The sequence below is a fragment of the Phascolarctos cinereus genome, unplaced genomic scaffold (assembly GCF_003287225.1).
Source record: "Phascolarctos cinereus isolate Bilbo 61053 unplaced genomic scaffold, phaCin_HiC Scaffold_3;HRSCAF=262, whole genome shotgun sequence".
Lineage (NCBI taxonomy): Eukaryota > Metazoa > Chordata > Mammalia > Diprotodontia > Phascolarctidae > Phascolarctos > Phascolarctos cinereus.
Window position 1 is genome coordinate 157696857 of NW_027555736.1, and position 21822 is coordinate 157718678.

Sequence of the window (21822 nt, forward strand, 5' to 3'; positions counted from 1 at the left end):
AGAAGGAACAAGACAGAGGGAAAAATTAAAGGAAAGGAAGTTGTCAGAGGATTTTAAGGATTCTGGATTATGAAGGTAAAACAATTGTTAAGCTAAGTTAGAATAAAGATAAAGATCAAGGAAGTTTGGGAATTTGATGAAGAGAGACTTGCCGGGAGTGCCTGCATCCCTGGCCATGGTCTGATGCCGGCAGAGTGTGAAGAGAGAAAGAATCATGGGCCAGATGAGAGCAGTGAAGAACAAACTCTGTTTATTGATCTGAGGGCTCAGGCTTATATAGTACTGGATCAAGCAACAGTAACATTATTATTCATAAAAAGTACAAATCTAATTAGGTGATTTCCTTACTTCCTTGTACCTTGTCTGTTACATTCTTTCCTGCATCCTGTCCTGTACCCTGTCCGTTTCCTCCCTTCCTGCATCCTGTTCTCAAGAGACGGAACAGGGGGGTGGTGAGCCGACATCCTGAGTTTCACAGCTGTCAGGCTTAGTACAAGCTGCAGGTAAGACCTGGACTGGCCTAAGCCCTCCAACTTCCAGAGCCAGTCCTATACAGAGACTAAATTGTTTTCAGAGACTATCATGTAGATTGAAGTCTCTGAGTAGCAGGAGAAGGTCCAAGTGGAGAGGAATACTGAACCTCTTGAGAAAGGAAGTAGATGATTGTGATGAAGATGGATGGAGTAAACCTCTGATGGAAAGGGGTTGGTGAATGATGGTGGCAAAGGAACAATCTAGAAGTATGAGGGACAGGGATATGCCTGTTTTTCCTCCTGCCAGTGCTTAAAAGGCTATAAAAGAAGAAATACTTAGTGCTGGAAAAGTAGCTTAAAATGGATCCCATCTCATAGAATCCTAGTTTTGGAGCTATAAGGGATCTTAGAGGTTATTTAATCCAACCCCTACATTTTACACATGAGGAAACTGAGGCCCAGAGAGTCGAACTGATTTGCTCAAAGTCAAAGAAGTAGTGTTATGGTAGTGATTTGAACACAGGTCCTTCAAATATAGAGCTCTTTCTGTCACACCACATTCTTCCTTGTTTTCTGGGGAAGAACATAAAGTGAAGAGAATTTATACAAAGGAGAGTTGTGAATAATAGAGTGGTCATTTTGGGGGGACACATTGGAATGAGAGGATAGAGGAAGATATAGGCTGTTGGAGCTGGGGGTAGGAGTAGGGTTAGATGGATACAGATGAATTATAAGAAAAGATAGGAAGGTAATTCTAACCTCAGCAGGGATGAGCAGAGAAAAGGAGAAGGGAATTTGGCCACCATAGCGTGGAGGAATGACCAATTGATAGGGGCTTCTCTAAGGTACTGAGATGACTAAGAACATTAGTTTCAGGCCTCACTACCTCAGGTTCCCTTCTGAGAGCTTTATCCTAAGATAAGAGTGATGAGGCTCACCCAGAAAATACCTTGAAAATTGCAGAGGTACTCAGTTCCCAGTCTGTGAGTCCCTGGAAGCAGTGGTTCTCCCTAATACTTTTCGTGCACTGAGGCTGGGGATTTATGATGACTCAAAGCCTTCCCTTAGACCAGGCCCTGTGTTACCCCCTGTGCCTGTGGGTAGGATAGAAGGAGAAGAGAGACAAGTGGGGCTCTGCTTTGTCAGGAGACAGGGGAGAGAGGAAGACTCATGAGAGCTATAGGTCTAAGGGCTGTTCTTCTTCAAGACTAGATATCAAAAAAACCTATTAACACATTAATGAGATAAGTCAACACAGGTTCAAATTCATTCATTTATTTTGGTAAAACAGCTGTTTGTGACTTGCACTCCTGATTCATAGGAAATCAGATTTAGAGCTGGAAGAGACTTCAGTGGTTATCTTGTCCAACCCATTCACTTTACAGGTGAGGAAACTGAGGCTCAGAGAGGTTTAGTGATTGGCCAAAGGTTCTTAACCCCTTTCCTGAGTATGTGACATCTGCATCTTTCACTAATCCTTAATTAAAAGCAATACACCTCAGGCATTTGGAGCTAAGTGTATTAATTTACATCTAAAGCTGTTATAATTACTTCACTGGTTTTCTTGTTGCCTTTAACAATTTTAGCAAGTGCTTTCTGTAGAAATTTAATGTGGTCACATGGTTCAAAGCAAAATTATCACTTACAAGATAAATTAAAAATAAAATAAAATTATTTTAATCTAGGTTACAACATATAATAGCACCATATATACACGTACACATATATGACACAGAAACAATGGAGTGAAAACATTAAACCTAATTGAACAGTATGATTGCACACAGTAAACAAAATTAATTCTTCTTAAAGCGCATAGGAAGAGGAAGAGGAGGAGTAAGAATAGGAGGAGACGTAATCTATCTAACTTTTTCCCTTTCTGGTGTCCTGGTCAATTCATTGTCTCCCATACACGGCATCCTATTTTGCCACTATACTTTTACTCATGCTGCTATAGTTAAATGGAATTAATTCATAACCTTTCTCACTTTTTAAAAATTCATCTTAAAAGGACCGTGTCAAGTCATATTTTCTCCATGAAGTACATGCCAGTACATTTATTGTATTTAATTTAGCACATCATTGTTTATTACCTTAAATTGTGTTCTATTTTATGTGTTAATTTTTAGCTTCCTGATTAACTGTAGCCTAACTGAGCAGCAGCAGATAGACTGCATTTTAAAATACTCTGTTGTCATTTGTCCAATAATAGGCTTTTTATGGACAGTGAAAAAGTGTTATAGAAGATAGCCATCTTAACCCATAAGTGCAATAGATAGTTATTCTCTTGGTATGATTTAAAATGATCAAATTTGAAATTGTATCAAATGCAGTGATCAAAAATAACTATAAATAACTATCTTACTAAACAATGCCTGAACTTTCCACTATGAGTAGAAAACTACATTTCAAACTACTTGCTTTTGAGGTAAAGCACTGTATTTCAAGTATCCCTTATTAAAAATGAAATGCTTTTGGATGGCATTACATCATTATTAGTCATTAGCATAGTGGCCTAGATTAGCTTATAATAAACACTACTTATGTAAAATTCACATAGTGATTTACATTTTTATGTATGATCTTATTTGAACCCCCAACAATACTGTGGTAATTGTTTTCCCCATTTTGCAGATGAGGCTCAATGTAAGTGGCTTGTTCATGTGTAAGTTCATTAACTAGTAAGTATAAGAAGGGGTATATGAACCCAGGTCTTCCTGACTCTTAAATCTAACACTGGCGAGCAGGGCTCTATTTTGCAATATAAATAAGACATGGGATAGGCATATTTTCATTAAAAGGAAAAGGAAGGGCTATCTGGCCAAGATGGCTACCCAAGGCCAGATTACATAGTCCATCTCCCTTATGCCCTGTACCTACTCTAGCAAAACCTGAAATTCAAAACAGAACAAATAATGGTCAAGAAATCCAGTGAGAAATTCTTCAGCCAGAACCTCAGGAATAATAGGAAAAGGTACCACTGGAAAAGCTAGAGCCAGCACAAACAAACAAGGCCACAGCCTGCTAGCGTAACAGCTCAGGGATACTTGTAGCCTTCAAGATTCTGAGTCTGGGGCAGCAAGAACAGAGTCTTCCCACCCTCCATAAAGCACTAGGGAGATCAAAAAGCCCTAGGGTGGAGAAATTGGAAGGCCAGAAGAAGCAATATCAATCTGTAGATCATTCTAGTGCTGTCAGATCTGCTCCGTTCCCTAGCTCTCTGTCCTGGGATGCCATGAAACACCCTGAAGATTCAACATTCTGAATCTCAGAGATCGAAAATGGCTTAACCCTATGAGGTGAAGTTCAGCTCAGCAACCCAGATGCCTCAGAGTTGTCCACCCAACCCAAAAGCATAGCAAAGGGTAGAGTCTGTACCTGGCATAAAGCCTCAATTCAGGAGCTAATGTTGGAGAGTTGAGTAAGTTAAAGAAAACACTGGCCAAAATAAATACTATTGTAGATCTAGAGATCCAAAAAGAAGGTTCAAGTGATTCCATAAGAACTCTAATCAGTAACTCAGAGAAAAAATGGATGTTCCATGAGGACTATAAAAAATAAAATGAAAGTTCTTGAGGAAAGAATTGCAAGAATAACAGCTTAGAAGGGAAAGAGGTAGACCTGACTCAAGTAATAGAGTCCTTGAAAACTAGAATAGACCAAACAAATCAATGATTCCATGAGATAATAAGATATATTAGAACAAAATCAAAACATTGAAAAAATAGAAGAAAATATAAGATGTTTTCTATCAAAAACAACTAGCGTTGGAAACAAATAGATCGAGGAGAGAAAATTTAAGACTGATTGATTAGATGCTCCAAAAATCGTGATTTTTGAAAAAGCCTAGACATTATATTTCAAGAAGTCATAAATAAAAATTTCTTATCTGTTAGAATCAGAGGGCAAAGTAAAGATAGAATCCACCCATTACCTTCCAAAAGAAACCCCAAAAAGAAAAATCCCAAAATCCAAAGCTCCCACACCAAAGAAAAATTATTTCAGGGAGCCACAAAAAAAGCAATTGAAGTAGCAAGGAACCATAACCTAGATCACATAGAACTGGCAGCTTCTGCTAAAAATCAGAAGATATGTTGGAATACAGTATTCCAAGAGATAAAAGACATAGTCTTTTACCTAAATTGTCATGCAAAACTGACCTTCGGTGTGGATTTTGAAACTTTTCTGATGACTAGGGACTTTGAAATGCAAATACAAGAGTCAAGAGAAACTTAGAAAAGTAAATTTATTTTAGCAATTGGAAGGAGCTCTATGTTAGATAATGTAGTGCTAACTTTTAGTAGGAGAGATGATGAATAAGTGTCTCTTCAGAACCTTAGTGTCTTCAGAGAGTACTGAGGGAATTAAATAAGGAAAAGAGGGCCTGGAATGGATTGGTTTTGTTCTTAGGGTTTATGACAGGAAAGAGAAGGAAGAATAAAAAGGAATGAACTATTGTAGAGAGGAAGAAGAAAGTAGAGGAACTCATTTTTTTTTCATAATTTGGATTGTAAGAAGAGTATAACAACATAGAGGGAAAGGGGTTAGGTGAACAGGCATCAAAAGATGTTTACTCTTCTGAACAAGACAAATTAGGTTTGAAAGTGCTCATGGTTTGGGGGCAAAAATACATCAAACTCAAAAGGCATGTAAGAGAGATGATAATATTGAAAGCATGTAGTTTCAAGCAAAACCATCTGCCTCATCCTGAAGAAAGTATTAAAAGGAAAAAAAGAAATACACTAGAAGGTAAGTGAATACCCATCATTTGAGGAGTAGCTAGCTGAACAAATTATGGTATGTGAACATAATGGAATATGATTTTGCCATAAGAAATAGATAATTTCAGAGAAAACTGGATAGTATAAAGTGATGTAGAGTGAAATGGGCAGAACTGGGACACCAATTTATACAAAGACAACAGTGTAAAGAAAAACATCTTTGAAAGACTTACTTTTGATCAATTCAATGACAACTCTATTTCCAGAGGACCTATGGATGAAGCATGTTACTGACCTCCCTATAGATGTGATGAAATCAGTGGGCAAAAAAAGACATACATTCTTTTGGACGTGACTACAGTATAGATCTGTTTTGCTTGACTATGCTTATTTGTTACAGTGTTTTTTCCTCCTTTTTCTTGGTTTTTAATTGAATGGAGGGTGGGAGGGAAATAAGGGAGTTTAGCGTTAGTAATGCCAAAAAAAGGACCATTGAAACGTTTCTTAAAAATTCACAGAAGAATGAAGTTCAGAAGGAAGCACAAATATGCAGGACAATTTTAAAAGTAACATATGGAATTTATTATATACTTTCTAAGAAAAGCAAGAGGTATGAAATGGAAATTCCTGGTTTTATCTAAAATCCTCTTTTGTGTTCTGTATATATAAAAAATGTGTGTATGTTTAAGTTCTGAACTTAAAAAGTGAAGGGGAACAAGTTTGGAACATTAGGCACTATTGGGGAGAGTGAACTAAAATTAAAAACAAAAAATTATTCCTACTTCACAATTAGTCATTCTTTGTGGACATTTTTGGTATTTTCTACCCCTAGTTAGAGCAGACGAATAATTTGAATTGTTATTTTAGGGTTTAAAGATGTGTTAACTGACTCAATAGAACTTTTCCAGTTTTTATGTATTGTTAAACTGTAATTTAGGAATTTTAAAAAAAAACCAAATTGTATCAGTCATGTGAATAAGACCTGATTAGAGGAATCATGTGAATAAACTGGTGGAGTAGAAGTCATGATAACATAAAAAACAGATTGACCATGGACAGATTCAAATTGCTTAAAGATGACTGTGCTTATTTCATTTGCTCCAGCCTCAGTTTCTTTTTTTTTTATTTCCCCCCCTCATCTCCTCTGCTACACTCCTCCTAAAAAATGTGAAAGCAAAGAAAGAAAGAGAAAATCCTCATAAATATACTTAGTTAAACAAAATGAATTTCCACGTTGGTCACATCCAAAAATGTGTGTCTCACTCTGTTTCTTGAATCCATCAGTCCTCTCTCCATTTCCCCATCCACATAATGAGGTGGAGATGAACTCAAATACTTTATGAAAAGTAGCATTTCAAAACTTGTAAGAGATAAAAACCTATTGCATGCATGCACACTGTGCCACCTAATGTCTAGTATACTTAAATACAGTTTTCATTACCATTACCATTTCTAAGATACATTGCAGAAGTGACAGGGAAAATATTTGCATTTCCTCTATTTGTAATATTTTTGTCATATCTTTCTTACTTATAAAGAAAATTTGGCCTTGCCAGAAGCCTAATCATCTTTTTTCATGCGGTGGCATGATTTTGATTGCATATTTTTTACAATATTGATATCTGCTAGAAAGTTGCAGAGGGCATGTTCACATTTAAAATATTGTTAAGCAATCTGTGAATTTATTTTACTTGACGATATATGTTTGTAACCAAGGTTTCATTTTTCTTAGTTTTTCAAGGTGGGTGGGGGGAGAGGGCAGAGATTTGGGAGGGAGACAGGGTAGATATTTCTTTGGAAAAAAACAAAGTAAAAATAAGTAAAACAAAATATTGCTAGGAAGCCTTTAAATATATTTGTATAAAGTTTTAATTTCAGTCTTTGTAAAATTATAGAGAACTTTAATCTTCTAAAGTTTTGTGATAAACGATGAAAGAGAAATTCCAGAGAGAGTAGAGAAAGCCAGACTAATAGAATTATAATAATTCGCATTTGTATAGCACTTTACATTTTACAGTTTACTTTACTCATAACAACTCTGTGAGGTAGATAGTGCAGATATTATCCCCAGTTACAGATGAAGAAACTGAAACTAACTAAAAGTTTAGGTGACTTGTCCAAAACATAGCTAGTAAGAGTTAGAGCCAGGACTCAATATCCTCTCGGTTCATGGCTCTTTCCACCACATAATTCAGAAAGCACAGGAAGATGAGCTAGAAGTGAGAGGAACCTTGTCAAGAAAGGCAGGTAAGAAGAAACCCAAACCTGAGGGAGTGTTGACAGGCTTTGGTAGAGAGGTGCCAAGAGAAGAATAATACTTCACCCTGCTGTGGGGAGGAATTGCTAGAGCAGATACAGTAGGCCTAATAAAGGATGGAAAGAGAGACTGGGCCTGTAAATTCACTGGTACAGAGAATTTCCAGATGAGGAAGCCATCCTTCCACCAATGCAGATTGACCCTTTCTCTGCAACTTATGATACTAGAACATTGTCTAAATGTTAGCACTGAGAGGTTAAGTGACTTGACTTATGTCACCTAGTTTGTGAGGCATTGCTGCAACCTAGGACTTCTTGGCTCCAAGGCCAGTTACCTCTCCATGCTACCTCTCAACAGACAGATATAACTGACAACAGATTTTGAAGTTCATAGAATAATGTGTATTGTCACATTTGAGCTTCACTGTAATTCTGTTGAGATAAGTGCTGTAGTTATTGTTATTCCTCATTCCCAAATAAATAAGTTGAAGTTTAGAGAGGTTGTATCCATGGTCACACAGCCAGCAACTGTGAAAGGTGGGGTATGAACCAACAATTTCCGGATTCTGAGTTTGCTATTCTGTCCCTTGCACTATGCTTCTTCTCAGAAAGATAAAAGTGGGATGAGAAGGAATTAAAAGTATTTGAAGAGATGGTGTTTCTGACTGCTTTCATAGTAACAAAGTTCCCATAGCCACTCTGAAAGAGGTGTACAAAAGTAAAGTCCTGCCACCAGCCCTAGAGCCACCTCTTCATTTTTCAGTGTATTAGTTGGAAATTGCCACTAATTGCATCAAGCTATTATTCCTTTTCTCTCTCTCTCTCTCTCTCTCTCTCTCTCTCTCTCTCTCTCTCTCTCTCTCTCTCTCTCTCTCTCTCTCTCTCTCTCTCCCTCCCCCCCTGCCTTTCTCCCTCTCTGTCCCTCTCTCCTCCCCCCTTTCTCCCTCTCCCTCCCTCCCTCTCTCTCTCTCTTCCTTCCTCTCTCTCCGTCCCTCTCTCCCTCTCCCCCCTTTCCTGGCTTCTGTTCCTTCTCCTCTTATCTACACACGTCTTCCAAGATTTTTCTTGATGTTCTATTCCTTTATTCTTCTACATTTATTCCCTCAAATAACTTACCTGCTTCTGTGACTTCAATTAGTCTCCTTCTGAAGATTCCAAAATCTCCTGACTTCTCAGCTATACTTAAGTCCTTTATTTAAAATCTTTTCAAATTTTATATCAGTAACCTGCTTGCAAACCTTGAAGTGCTATATAAATGTTAGCTCTTTTTATTTACGACAGGATATCTCAGCATATAAAACCCATCACCTCAAACTCAACTGGCTGTAATTTAATTCATTTTCTTCCCCTCCTCACTTTTCCTCTCTACTCCCTCTCAAAAACAACAACAATAACAACAAAAACCCAGCTTCCCTTGACAGATTCCCTATTTTATAACAATAATATACTACTATTCTCCTTTTTACCCAGAATTGAAACTTTTAGCAAAGTTTGACTTCTCTCTCTCTCTCTCTCTCTCTCTCTCTCTCTCTCTCTCTCTCTCTCTCTCTCTCTCTCTCTCTCTCTCTCTCTCTCTCTCTCTCCCTCTCTCTCCCTCTCTCCCTCCCTCTCCCCTTTATATTGCTAAACTCACCAGGACCATTTTCTTTTATATCATTTCTCCCTTCAAAATTGCTTTCAAATTTTCTCTTTATTCTCCCTTCCTACTGCCAACATCCTGATAAGGCCCTCGTTACCTTATACACATATTATTATTGCACTACTCTTATTGACTCCAGTGTTACCTATCTCTAAACTATTTTGAATAGTGGTTTCAGATTGTCTTCCTAGAATAACATTTTGATCGAGCTTATGAAGTCACAGAGAAGGAGTCTGTCTACAAAATGATTAATTTAAAAATAAAAGACATCAATAAAACATTTGAAAAGAAAGAACAAAGCATAGTCCCACCCTTTGTGGATTTGAGAATATTGTCCATTTCATGAAGTCTAAACTCATCTGAGAATTCGAGATCCTTCTAAATCTAGACCCACTTTACCTATCCAGCCTTCTTCTTACCACTGCCTGTTTTATGACCTCAGCTCAATTCGTTTTGATCCTCCTTTTTTCCTTTTGCACTCAGTGTTTATTCCCTACTTTGTACCTTTGTTAATGCTAGTTTTCCTGCATAGAGTGACTTCTTTTGTTCCAACAATCCATGTTCTACCCACCCTTCACTGAGGACTGTTTGCCCATAAAGCCTTTCCTGACCACTCCTACCCAAAGTAATCTCTCTGTTCTCTGAAGTCATAGTTTTTAATGTCTGATTGAACCAGTTTAGCATTCAGCTACTTACTCTGTTACATATTGTTGTGTAATTTTATCATGCTTTTATCATTCTTTTCTTTCTCCCAACTATATTGTAAGCTCTTTGAGAACTGAAAGCTTGTATTTTATATATATATATATATATATATATATATATATATATATATATACACACACATATGTAAAATCCTCCAGAGTACCTTTTAAAATATTGAGTATATAGTAAATAATTACAACAAGTTGCAGCTTGTCCAGAGAAGAGCAACCAGGATGATGTGGAGATAAAACCATGTGATTTAAATATTGCTTGATGAACTGGGAATGTTTGCCCTGAGGAAGACGAGACTTAAAGACTAGAAAGGAAAACGATCACTTTCTTCACATGATAGGAAGGACTATCACATGGTAAAGTAGTATTTATTATACCAAGTCCTCTTGGTCTCTGCTGGAACAAAGAACAATGGGTAGGCATATTTTAGTTTAGTGCAAGGAAGTGTATAATGACTATTAAAAATGTCCAAAAACGAGCTTCTTGGCAAGGTAGTAAGTTCCCTATCACTAGACTTGTTTAAGAAGGTACTGGTTGACTCCTTGTAATGTTTTTTAGTGGTTGGATTAGATGACTTAAGGTCTGTCCCATTTCTAAGATTCTCAGATTCTCTATATGGAATACTGGAAAACAAGAGACAGACCAGCATTGTATGTGGCACAGAATGAATAATTCATTTTGGGTTGAAGCCACCATTTAACCAAATGTTTAAAAGGTGGAATCAAAAACAATGAGTCAGCATAGAATGACTTAGATCTGTGTGCATAGTATTTAAAGGACTGTTGCTCCTCTGTTCTTTTTAATTACATTCCTGAGTATACTTGCTGTATAGTTCTCACCGTCAGGAGCTTCATCATCATATTTAAGGAATAGTAATCTATGGATTTATATGCATTTTGAGGGGCACAGTAGATAGAGTGCCAGGCCTGGAGTCAGAAGGCTCATTTCCCTCAGTTGAAATCTGGCATCAGACACTTCCTAGCTGTGTGACCCTGAGCAAGTTGCTTAACCCTGTTTGTCTCAGTTTCCTCATCTGTAAAATGGGCTGGAGAAGAACATGGCAAACCACTCCAGTGTCTTTTCCAAGAAAACCTCAAATAGGGTCATGAAAAGTTGTACACAACTGAACAACAGATAGCATTTGGGGGGTTTTGTTGCTAACACTGTCTTCCTATCTGCTAACTTAACATTAGCATTATGACTTATGCACAGGGTAGAAGAGAGCCCTAAATTGTTAAGAAATTCCATGGTTAGCAATTTTATTTTCATATTTATTTTAGTTTAAGCCAAAATTGCTCTCTTTTCTGGATTTTCAGAATGACCTTCCAAATCGATTTGAAATGAAACTTCGCCGGGATGCAGTTCTTGAAGATTCTTACAGAAGAATCATAGCTGTGAAGAGAGCAGACTTCCTCAAAGCTAGGCTGTGGATTGAGTTTGATGGTGAAAAAGGATTAGATTATGGAGGAGTGGCCAGAGAATGGTTCTTCCTAATATCAAAAGAAATGTTTAACCCTTATTATGGGCTGTTTGAATATTCTGCTGCGTAAGTGTCATTATAATAAATGAACAGGATAATTAGAGAAGTAATATAAATCTCCAGATTAATAATGTTCTCATAAAGGAGTTATTTTACTGTAAAATACACACACACAGTCACCAATTACCACTGCCTTTTAAGGAACAGTTATTTGAATCTCCAAGGTTGATCACAATGGAAGCTTCATTTTATTGGAAATTGAAAATTTATTGACTACATTTACTGTTAAAAACATTTGGCTATTATTTCTTAAGTAGGGCTACTGGTAGTCTCATTCTGCATGAAAGTCTTAGATCCTTTTTGATCCAAGGAAAGAATGTATCACAGTAGGCCAGGAAAGAAGAAATATGCAATAAAAACAATTTTAGAATTGGTAGATGCCTAAAAAAAAGACTTTCTAAACCTGTGGTTCTAATAGAGATAAAAATTGCTATGAAAAATTTCCAGCATTATTTGTCATTGTACCATTAACTTTTTTAAAATAGGAGAGTATGTAAAATATTATTTCCTTTACAGGGATAACTATACCTTACAGATAAATCCAAATTCTGGATTGTGTAATGAAGATCACCTATCCTACTTCAAGTTCATAGGCCGGGTAGCTGGAATGGCAGTTTATCATGGCAAACTTTTAGATGGTTGGTATAATTGATAGTACCCAAGTATTGAGAAAATGTGTCATTCTTTCCATTTTAATAATTATTTTAAATCTCTTATTTGAAAGGTTTTTTCATTCGTCCATTTTACAAAATGATGTTGCATAAGCCAATAACACTTCATGATATGGAATCTGTGGTAAGTCTGTTTTAATTATTTTTGTCATTTGTAATTTAGGAACAGTAGTTTCAAAATAATTATTAATTTGAAATGGAACATTATGAAGAATACTAGGGTTCTTTGTTTTTAGGGAGTTGTAGTTATTAGAGTTTAAAGTTCCAAATATATATTTGTTAACACATTTCTTATTATGAATGGTATGCATCTTTAAGGTAGAAAATTAAGTTGTAGTCCTTAAATTCATTTCAACAAACCTTTGTTAATAGCTTACTATGTACAAGGCATGCTTCTAGGCACTGGAACTATGAAGGTGAGAAACAGTATAGTTTCTGGCCCTCAAGGAGGTTGAACTCTGAAAAGAGAGATATTACTGACACACAAATAAGTATGACCCACAGTAGAATGTTAACAAGGCTGTGGAGGAGTCAAACAAATTTTCTTACAGAAAATTTGAGGAGAAATTTCAACTGCAGGGAACCAGAATGGGGATGGGATGCATCAAGAAAGCCTTTGTAGTTCAAATGGCATTTGACCTGAGACTTGAAAAAAGAGGAATATTTCAACAACTAGGTGTGAAGAACGTGCATTGCAGGCACGGGTATAGATGTACTCATTTGGGAGAGTGAAAGACAAAGTCAGGGAATGGCTAACCGTCAAGTTTGACTAAAAAGTAGAGTTAATTTAAGGGGAATGGTGTAAAGTAAGACTTAAAAAGTTGGAATTTGTGCAGTTAAAATAAAATCATAAACCAGTTGTATGTATTTTTGGCTGAGATGGGGTAGAAATCATTAAGATCCACAGAAACCTGAATTTTCCCAGTAGCCATAATTTATTCCAAATAGTAGAGAACCTTGATTGCTAAGTTAAGAGTTTGTATTTTGTCCAAAGAACAATAGGTAACCACGAAATGTGGGAATATCCTGAATCAGTTGTGTATATTGAGTTGATTTGGTAGACGAGAGAATGATTGAAGAGGTGAGAGACTGGAGGCATAAATAGAAAAAAACCCCATAAGAATAAAAATCTTGTCCTTAATATAATTGAAACCAGGTGAGCCAACCAATCATTTAAGAAAAAAATGCATATGTGTGTATGTGTGTGTGTGTGTGTGTGTGTATAAATACATGCCAAGACCTTTGTAGTCAATGAAGTACACTTAATTGTTACTTTCACGTTATATATAAGTGAAAAAAAGTTTACTAAAAGTAAAAGATCATATAGTGATTTGTGAGTCTAAGGTGAAATTTTATTTTTAGTTAGGGTATTTGGCTTAGGGCAGGGCAGAAATCCTTAGGCAGCAACCTGAATTTTTACAATAGCTACTATATATAGGAAAACTTTTTTAGAGCTAATAACACATATCCAACGCTGTTTATCCCAGTAACTGGCTAATGAGGTTCCTAATGTTGTCTTGTCAGTTCTGAAAGCCCTTATTACCACTGCCACCCTACGTTTAGCTCTTGAAGACTTCTTTAATAAGATGTTTTAAATTTTAATAATCTTCAACTTATGTATATACCTATTTTATGTTCAAAAAAGCATTATATTCGAGAAGAACCACTTATGTTCAAAAAGTAGAAAAACGCTGAATCCTCATTTTCTACTACCCTACAGCACTCTGTCACCCAGCTTTATAAGTGTGTATGTATACAGATGTAGGTATACACTTCTACATGTGGATTCTAGTAGTCTTATGCAGCTTTTAAATACTCAGTCGTTTGTCTTTAAGGACAGTGAATATTATAATTCACTGAGATGGATTCTTGAGAATAATCCAGCAGAACTGGACCTGAGGTTTACAGTTGATGAAGAACTCTTTGGACAGGTTTGTAAATATTAATTAAATGAAACAACATGAATTGTAAAATAAATACATAGAGGGTAAAAGATACACATGCTATGCACTTACTTCTGTGTTCTCCTTCCCCTTTACTTGATGATATTCTTTTCTTAGTTGAAAAAAAGAGCTTTCTGGGACAAAATATTTTCTTACCTAAGTTCTTTAACCTAACGTCTTACGTTTCTTTAGCTTCAACTTTTAAAAATTAATTTAAGGCACTTTAATGTAGCTTAAAATGCATATTTTGTGATGTTTTCTCACAAATTAAATACATTTAGATATACTATGTTTATTTTTAGACTCATCAACATGAATTAAAAAATGGTGGATCTGAAATAGTTGTCACCAATAAAAACAAAAAAGAATATATTCAGTAAGTATTTTACTATTATAAATTATGTCCTTTTAAAATACCCAAACTAGAAAAATGAGACCTTTCTATTCCTAGTTTCCCATCCTTGTGGGTAGGATTCTCCTTATCTCTAACAGTTTCTGTATTGTTTTTATGCATCAGTGATTTATAGTAATCATAAACTATTATTTCCTTTCTGCATTTCATCAGTATTTTTAAGTTTGAATGAAGCTCTCCAAAGAACAGCTTCAAGTAACTGTGTAATTAATTTTGGGGGGATTGTCCTATTTCTTCTTTTCATGATCCTAACTATTAACTTTCTTCTCTGACAAAATCTCCTGAGAAGTTTGAGGATCTGAGAGCTAGCTCAGAAGGACTCAAGATGTCATCTGATCCATTCCTTTTGCTCCAGTAGTTCATTAACTAAACCAAGGGTTCTTAACCTGAGTTCCATAAACCAAAAGATTTTAGGGGATCCATGAATTTGTAACTTCTAATATTTCAATAACTTCTAATATTTCTAATATTTCAATAACTATTTCAATATAATTGCTTTCCTTTGCAAGGTTGTATATTTTGTTTTATGCATTTAAATTTATTGTGAGAAAGGCCCAGGGGCTTCACCATTCTGTTTGTAGAGGGATCTTCAGGGATAAGGATGCCCCAGTCTTTGTGAGTAGTTGCTATAATGTTTACTTATGTTCATTGTAAAAAGTTTTCCCCCATTGGATTGAACCACTCTATTACTATAATGTAAGCCCATTTCTTACTTCTTGGTTCACATGGGATATATCTGATAGGTAACTTTGTAATAATTCTTCACATACTTAAAGATAAGTTTTAAATCACCCCTAACCTTCCTTTCTCTAGACTTATCAACCAAATTCTTTTAATCTTTCTGCATAGTTTCTGAATTATTTTAATTATTCTACTTTGAACCCTCTCCAGTTTTTCCACAAAATGTAGAAAGAGAAATTTGACACAGTATTCTAGCCTGAGCAGTGCTTACTGTAGGACATAATAGCGCTATTCTCTGTACTAGTCAGACATTTTGACATATTATAGTCAGTTTAGGGTACCGCATTTTAAGAGGAATATTGACAAATTGGAGCATGTCCAAAGGAGGGGGATGAAGTGAAGGGTCTATAAACAGAATCACTTGAAGATTTATTGAGAAAATTGTCAATAAAAAGAAAATCATAGATGAGAAGTATGGGAATCAAGGGAGGGAGTTGATGGTTATGATGATAGCTGTCTTAAAATGTATGACTGTCACATAAAATATGTGAAAGACTGTCACAATTAGATTTATTCTGTGAAATCCAGAGAGTTAGGGCAGCTAGGTGGTGCAGTGGAGAGAGTGCCGTGTCTGGAGTCAGGAAGACTCCTCTTTGCGAGTTCAGATTTGACCTCAGACACTTACTAGCTGTGTGACCCCAAGCAATTCACTTCACCCTGTTTACCTCATTGAGGCAAAAGGAGTTGGAGAAGGAAATGACAAAACACTTTACCAAGAAAACCCCAAATGTGGTCACAAAAAGTTGGACACAACTGAAAAACAACTGAACAACAACAAAAAATCCAGAGGTTTAGAAGTAGAAAAATGGGTGGGAGTTATAGAGAGGCAAATTTGTTTCAAAGGAAGAACTTTATAACTGTTTTTAATTACCTGCTCAGACTTGTTTCACATTAATTTTTACACAGTTTCAACTGAATTTTCCCAGTTTCCCATTCTCCAAACCTGACATTGTAACTTCACTTCTCTTCTTAGGACCTTTAGCTAAGCATCCTTTGAGGCTTAGCTCAGGCACCACCTCCTTCCTACAGGAAGCTCTCCCTGATCCCTTCAGTTTTTAGTCCTCTCTGCCTCCTCTGTTTTTTATTTGTTCCCAGTGTGGTGTAGCTTTATACAATAGTACTATATTACTTATCCAGGATCAGTTTACAGCCTACCGAGATAATTGCGCATTTTCTTCTTGCTGTGTCTGTGCTTACCATTCTTTACTGCATTAATTGACTTTGCATTGTAAAATATTGACATTTTACATTTTCATTTAGTCTTGTCATACAATGGCGATTTGTAAACCGAATCCAGAAGCAAATGTCTGCTTTTAAAGAGGTATTCATTTTACTTTCACATGCTCTTCTAAAATTTCAAACTGCATCTTAAGTTTTAGTCATATTGGGGCAGTTGGTGGTGCAGTGGATAGAGCACCAGCCTTGGATTCAGGAGGACCTGAGTTCAAATGTGGCCTCAGACACATAACACGTACTAGCTCTATGACCCTGGGCAAGTCACTTAACCCCATTGCCTAACCTCCCCCCACCCCACCCCCCAAAAAAAGTTTTAGTAATATTGGTCCTGAACACACCCACAAGAATCAAGTAAATGTCCTAATTTTTTAATGTTTTATTTTTTATATGTGAAATTAGCATTTTAGTTTAGGGGAAAATATGCTATATAATCTGGCAGAGAACAATGGGATAATAGTTTTTAAATGAGGAGTATATACTTTGTTTCCAGTTCTTTGCTACCATGAAAAGTGCCACTATAAATATTTTGGTGTATATGGAATCTTTCTTTTTGTCCTTGGAGTATATACCTAGCAGTGACCTCGTGGTCAGAGGGCATGAACATTTTAGTAATTTTATTTTGTAATTCCAAATTACTTTCCAGGCTGGTCATATCAATTCACAGTTCCACCAGCATTGCATTAGTGGCCTCTCTGTAAGCCTTTTAGCCTTTTAATATTGACTAATTCCCATCTTTTGTCATCTTTTGCCAATTTGCATGGAATAAGGTGAAACCTCACAGTTATTTTGATTTGCATTTCCTTTTATTTTTAACGATTTGGAGCATTCTTTCATGTAATTGTTATTAGTTTGCAATTCTTCTTTCGAGAACTGTTTTTTCATATCCTTTTAACATTTAACTGTTCAGGAATCGCTTTTGGTCTCATTTATTTCTGTTATTTATACATGTCTTAGATTATCAGGCTCTTGTCAGAATTATTTTATATAAAGACTTTTTTCCAGCTGACCATTTCCCTTAGCTATGATAATTAAGTTTGTGAAGAAGCTTTTTGTAATTGCCTATATCCCTTATTTGTCTAACTTAATTTTAAATGTCTTCTATTTGCAAGGGTTTTTTTGAACTTATACCACAAGATCTCATCAAGATTTTTGATGAAAATGAACTAGAGGTAAAATATGTTATCTTTTCATTTTAAGTAGAAATTCTACACATATTATTTTGGTCTTTATTTACAATTTAACATTTCTTATTTATATAGTTACTTATGTGTGGGCTGGGAGATGTGGATGTGAATGACTGGAGGGAACACACAAAATACAAAAATGGCTACAGTGTCAATCATCAGGTTATCCAGTGGTTCTGGAAGGCAAGTAAAAGCTCTGATTTTTGTAAGATAATGTGGAGTATAACTGCTATAATGGTGATCAGTTAGAGTCCATTTTATATATGCTGAGAAGTACTAGCTAAAACAACATCATTTATATTTTTATTTTGGGATGCAGAAAGGAATATTCCAGACCTCAACCTTCAGACCCTTAATTCTTTCCCCCAGTCTTGACCCTACTTTCTCTTTGTGGCCTGGAACCAAAACGGGTGTTATCAGGGGGAAAATCCTTTCCCAAAATTAAGATTTTTTTTCATACAAATTTGTAAAGAAAGAAGAAAGTTTGGAGTATGGTGAAAGGCCAATATTTAGAAATTCAGTTGCTTAATTTTTTTACTAGTAAAAGAGCAATAATAACAATACCTCACATTTGTATTTTACTTTATACTTTTCAAAACACCTTCATGTATGTCATGTCATTTAACCCTCACACTAGCCCTACTGGGCAAGATAGTCATTATTATCTCCAGTTTACAGATAGAGAAATTAAGGCTCAGTGTGGTTCAGTAGGGTTGATGTTATTAAGCAGCCAAATTGAGACGAACCCGGTCACTCAGTTCCTACTGCGCTGCTCTTTGTCCTGCATCTTTTCACAAGGAACCAAGGTTTGTATTGTATTCAGGAATTACATTAAATTACATTAAGTTACCTTAAAGAAAGTAGGAGACAAATATATAAGAAGTCTTTTCAGCCTTATCATATTATAAAAACTAATTTCTGTGAGTTACTGTATCACTTGAACATCTCAGAGACCAGTATTTAACTAAGAAAAAAAGAGAAATCCAAGCAGCTAACCTCAACTAGCATAATATGCAAATAGAAGAAACCTATACATACATATGGAAAAAGTGACTATAGCAACTACTGACAGTATGCTTCGAAATCTTGAGGTTTTTTTCAAGTGTGCATAAAACAAGGTGTTTTTTAATCTTGTTCAGGCTGTTTTAATGATGGATTCAGAGAAAAGAATAAGATTACTTCAGTTTGTCACTGGTACATCACGTGTACCCATGAACGGATTTGCTGAACTATATGGTAAGGGTTTTCCTTTTCATCAAAGAAGCAAAAAAAAACTTAAATTGAGTGATATCAGCAATAAGAAAAGGAATTGTTTAAAATGTATGGACTTTTTCACTGCTTGGATTAAGTTTCAAGTTTGCAACATTAAGTGTGCACACTTATAAAATGAAATAGTTATTTTTCCTGGTGTAATTTAAGTAAGACATCTGCAGTAAGCCAAAATACATTTCTGTGTATACTTCTTAGTGTTGAAACTAAGGGTGGAAAAATCCTGAACACATTGAAATTCCATAAATCATTTACCATTCTTTAAATTTTCATTATAAATTCTGTTGCAAAAAGTTACACACCAAAATTTTAGAGGAAAAGTTTACAGGTATCCTTGGAAGTTTGAAGTACATATACAAATGGAAAAGTGGCTCTAGAATATGAAATTTGACTGGTCAAAACCTATTTTCTCATTGATTATTATCAAGGATTGGCAAACTATAGCCTGAGGACCAACTCCAACCCACCACCTGTTTTTGTACGTCTGAGAGCTAAGAATGGTCTTTACATTTTAACTTTCCTTAAAAAGTGTAAAAACTATTCCTAACTTGTGATCACACAAAAACAGGGACATAGTTTGCCAATCCCTGATTTATAGTATAAAACTGGAGATTTGTTTCTGTGAGAAAGAGGAAAAGAAATCACTTTGATACATTCTGTCTATGAGAAGTTACAGTTTGCCCACATTGCTCGTTCTGTTCCTTGGAAGAAGTGTGACATTTGGTTTATGTTAACAGATAAAAAGAAGAAAAAAAAGTGTCTTCACAAAAAACCTGTAGCTAGGATTAGAACCCACTCTCAGCACTGGCAAACAAAGGATTATAATATGTTCCAGGGCTGGCAGTCATAACTAGATATGGACAAGACAGGCTTTAAGTGCCAAAGTAGTACTGTGTGGTGAAGTCACTGTCTTCTTTCTCCCTCTCCCAGGAAGCTTACCATCCTTATTCAGTCTTCATTTATATTTGTAGAAAGCTTACAGGGAAACAGCTGCTTCAGTAACCAGACAGTGACTATTTAGAATAAGAAAGGTAAGATAAGGAAATTAGTAACCAATAACCAATTCCCCCCCCAGAAAAAAAAAGAAACAGAATTTAAATAAATGTATCAGATGATTACAGTTCACAGACTTTAGGAATAGCTGCTAATAAGGCTTAGTGACACACTGTTCAAAAATTTCTTATAAGCTAGGGTTCTCCATTGCAGCTGTTATTTCTTCCTTGTCATTGATTTGCTTATTTATATTTTCTTCTGTGGAACAGGGTTTAATACTGGTCTTGTGTTTAATATTTGTACCTCTAAGAAGTTTTAAAAAGAGACCATTTTCCCAAACCAGAAGGGTAGATTTCCAATTTATATTTGAAAGGCTAAGACCTCTGAAGTTTTACTCATAAGCAAAGTTGAATAAGAGTTGTCAGAGAGCAATGAGGTAGTATTGTTGATGTGAACCTGATAATAACCAGATACTTGTTTTTTTCATGCAGTATCTTAACTTCCACACAACCTTCCAGTTTTTCTAAAGCATTGGACTTCTCTGGGTCCTGGATATTTTAGAATTATCTTGAAAACCTCTGTAGAGTTTTCTTTTCCACAATTCAAGGCTACAGTCAGCTCCCCACTAAGCAGTTCGGGAGCCACAAGACAGTTCTTAGTACCCAGGAGAGAAGCCTGGACACTTACTCCATCCTCCTGCTCTTCCATCCCTGGCATCTATCCAAAAGTCCCTTAGTATTTTAAAAGTTAAGTAAAAGTTGCTTTAAAACAGCAAATGTTTGTTGAATAACCATGAAAGAGGTAATGCATAGTGTGATCATTTCCAGGCCTCCAGAAAGCTGGAAACCATAAGTAGATATAACTTGGTGATTCACAGAGGTCAGGATCATTGAAATAACAAGAGGAATATAATGGAATGGCACATACAATGTCTAGCTATTAGAACTACCTTCAAAAGAGTGAAAAAAAGGCAAGCCTAGAACCAGATCAGAATAGACTGGTGTGTCTACTGCCCTGTGAAGCGCTCTGCCTAGTTTCAAAAGACTATCAGCTCTTATGAGGCTGTCAAAATATTGTTTTAAGTGGCAAGAAAGGCATAGCTACTTTCCCCACATCCCCAGTGCATACCCCTGGAGTAAGGCTCTCCAGTTATGTCAGCTCATTCAGCATGGGTCACTCATTGCTCTTTCCAGGTTATGGTTTTACTACATCAAACTTCACCACCTGTCTCTATGTACAAAAGCATGGTCAGGCATTTTAGTGCAAACTTCCATAAATTTGAACTTACTGTGACATGCAAAATTAGTTCCCTGTTAAAATAAGTTGCATGTTTTATAATGAGAGATTCTTGTACAGAATGAATGAAACCAAAAATTGCTCTTCCTTCTAGGTTCAAATGGACCACAGTTTTTTACAGTGGAACAATGGGGTACCCCTGAAAAACTACCAAGAGCACATACCTGGTAAATATTATAGTGGTATTTTGATTAACATATCCCTCAGGAACAAAACTACTTTTAGCAAAATTGGTCTGGACTTGGACTTGACAGACATTTTAGTCTCCTCGGTCTTAGATAACTGGTGAGTGTGGTCAATAAAGAGATCAGTGGTGATGTCTCATATACAAGCCTCTTGAAAGTGTGCCAGGACACATGCCCATCTGTGGGGTAGGTCCATATTTCAGGATTCTAATGACCCAGCCATCTAGGCCAGAAGTGTCAAATCCGCAACCCACAGGCCACACCCTCAACACCCCTGAGTGTGGCCCAAACAAGATCAAAATGTACTTATACTAATACTTAACAAAAAAATTCAATTAAACATAGATGATGTTACATTTTAAAACTAAGTCAGTATGCCACCTTCAGATATCCTTATATATGGATTAGTGGCCCCCATTTCTGTGTGAGATTGACACCACTGGCTTAGGTAGGCCACTGCACAGATAGCTTCTTTGCCCCTGTTTAAAGGCTAATTGGGACAAGACAGGTACACCCCACCCCACCCCCATTGTAAATTTATTGGGA

At 36.1% G+C, this 21822-nt stretch overlaps 1 protein-coding gene and 1 pseudogene across 8 annotated transcripts in view; one reads left to right on the forward strand and one right to left on the reverse strand.

The window, feature by feature from the left end:
* Window positions 1-21822, forward strand: part of NEDD4 (NEDD4 E3 ubiquitin protein ligase) — a 163885-nt gene that overhangs the window by 139156 nt on the left and 2907 nt on the right. For all 8 annotated transcript variants that reach the window (XM_020981375.2, XM_020981382.2, XM_020981389.2 and 5 more), the window contains 10 exons: window positions 11123-11352; window positions 11863-11984; window positions 12071-12141; window positions 13853-13948; window positions 14263-14336; window positions 16374-16434; window positions 17459-17518; window positions 17609-17716; window positions 18673-18769; window positions 21186-21258. In XM_020981375.2, coding sequence (XP_020837034.1) covers window positions 11123-11352; window positions 11863-11984; window positions 12071-12141; window positions 13853-13948; window positions 14263-14336; window positions 16374-16434; window positions 17459-17518; window positions 17609-17716; window positions 18673-18769; window positions 21186-21258 — 992 coding nt within the window. The remainder of the gene's footprint in view (window positions 1-11122; window positions 11353-11862; window positions 11985-12070; window positions 12142-13852; window positions 13949-14262; window positions 14337-16373; window positions 16435-17458; window positions 17519-17608; window positions 17717-18672; window positions 18770-21185; window positions 21259-21822) is intronic.
* LOC110205131 (cytosolic iron-sulfur assembly component 2A pseudogene) lies at window positions 20101-20487 on the reverse strand (annotated as a pseudogene).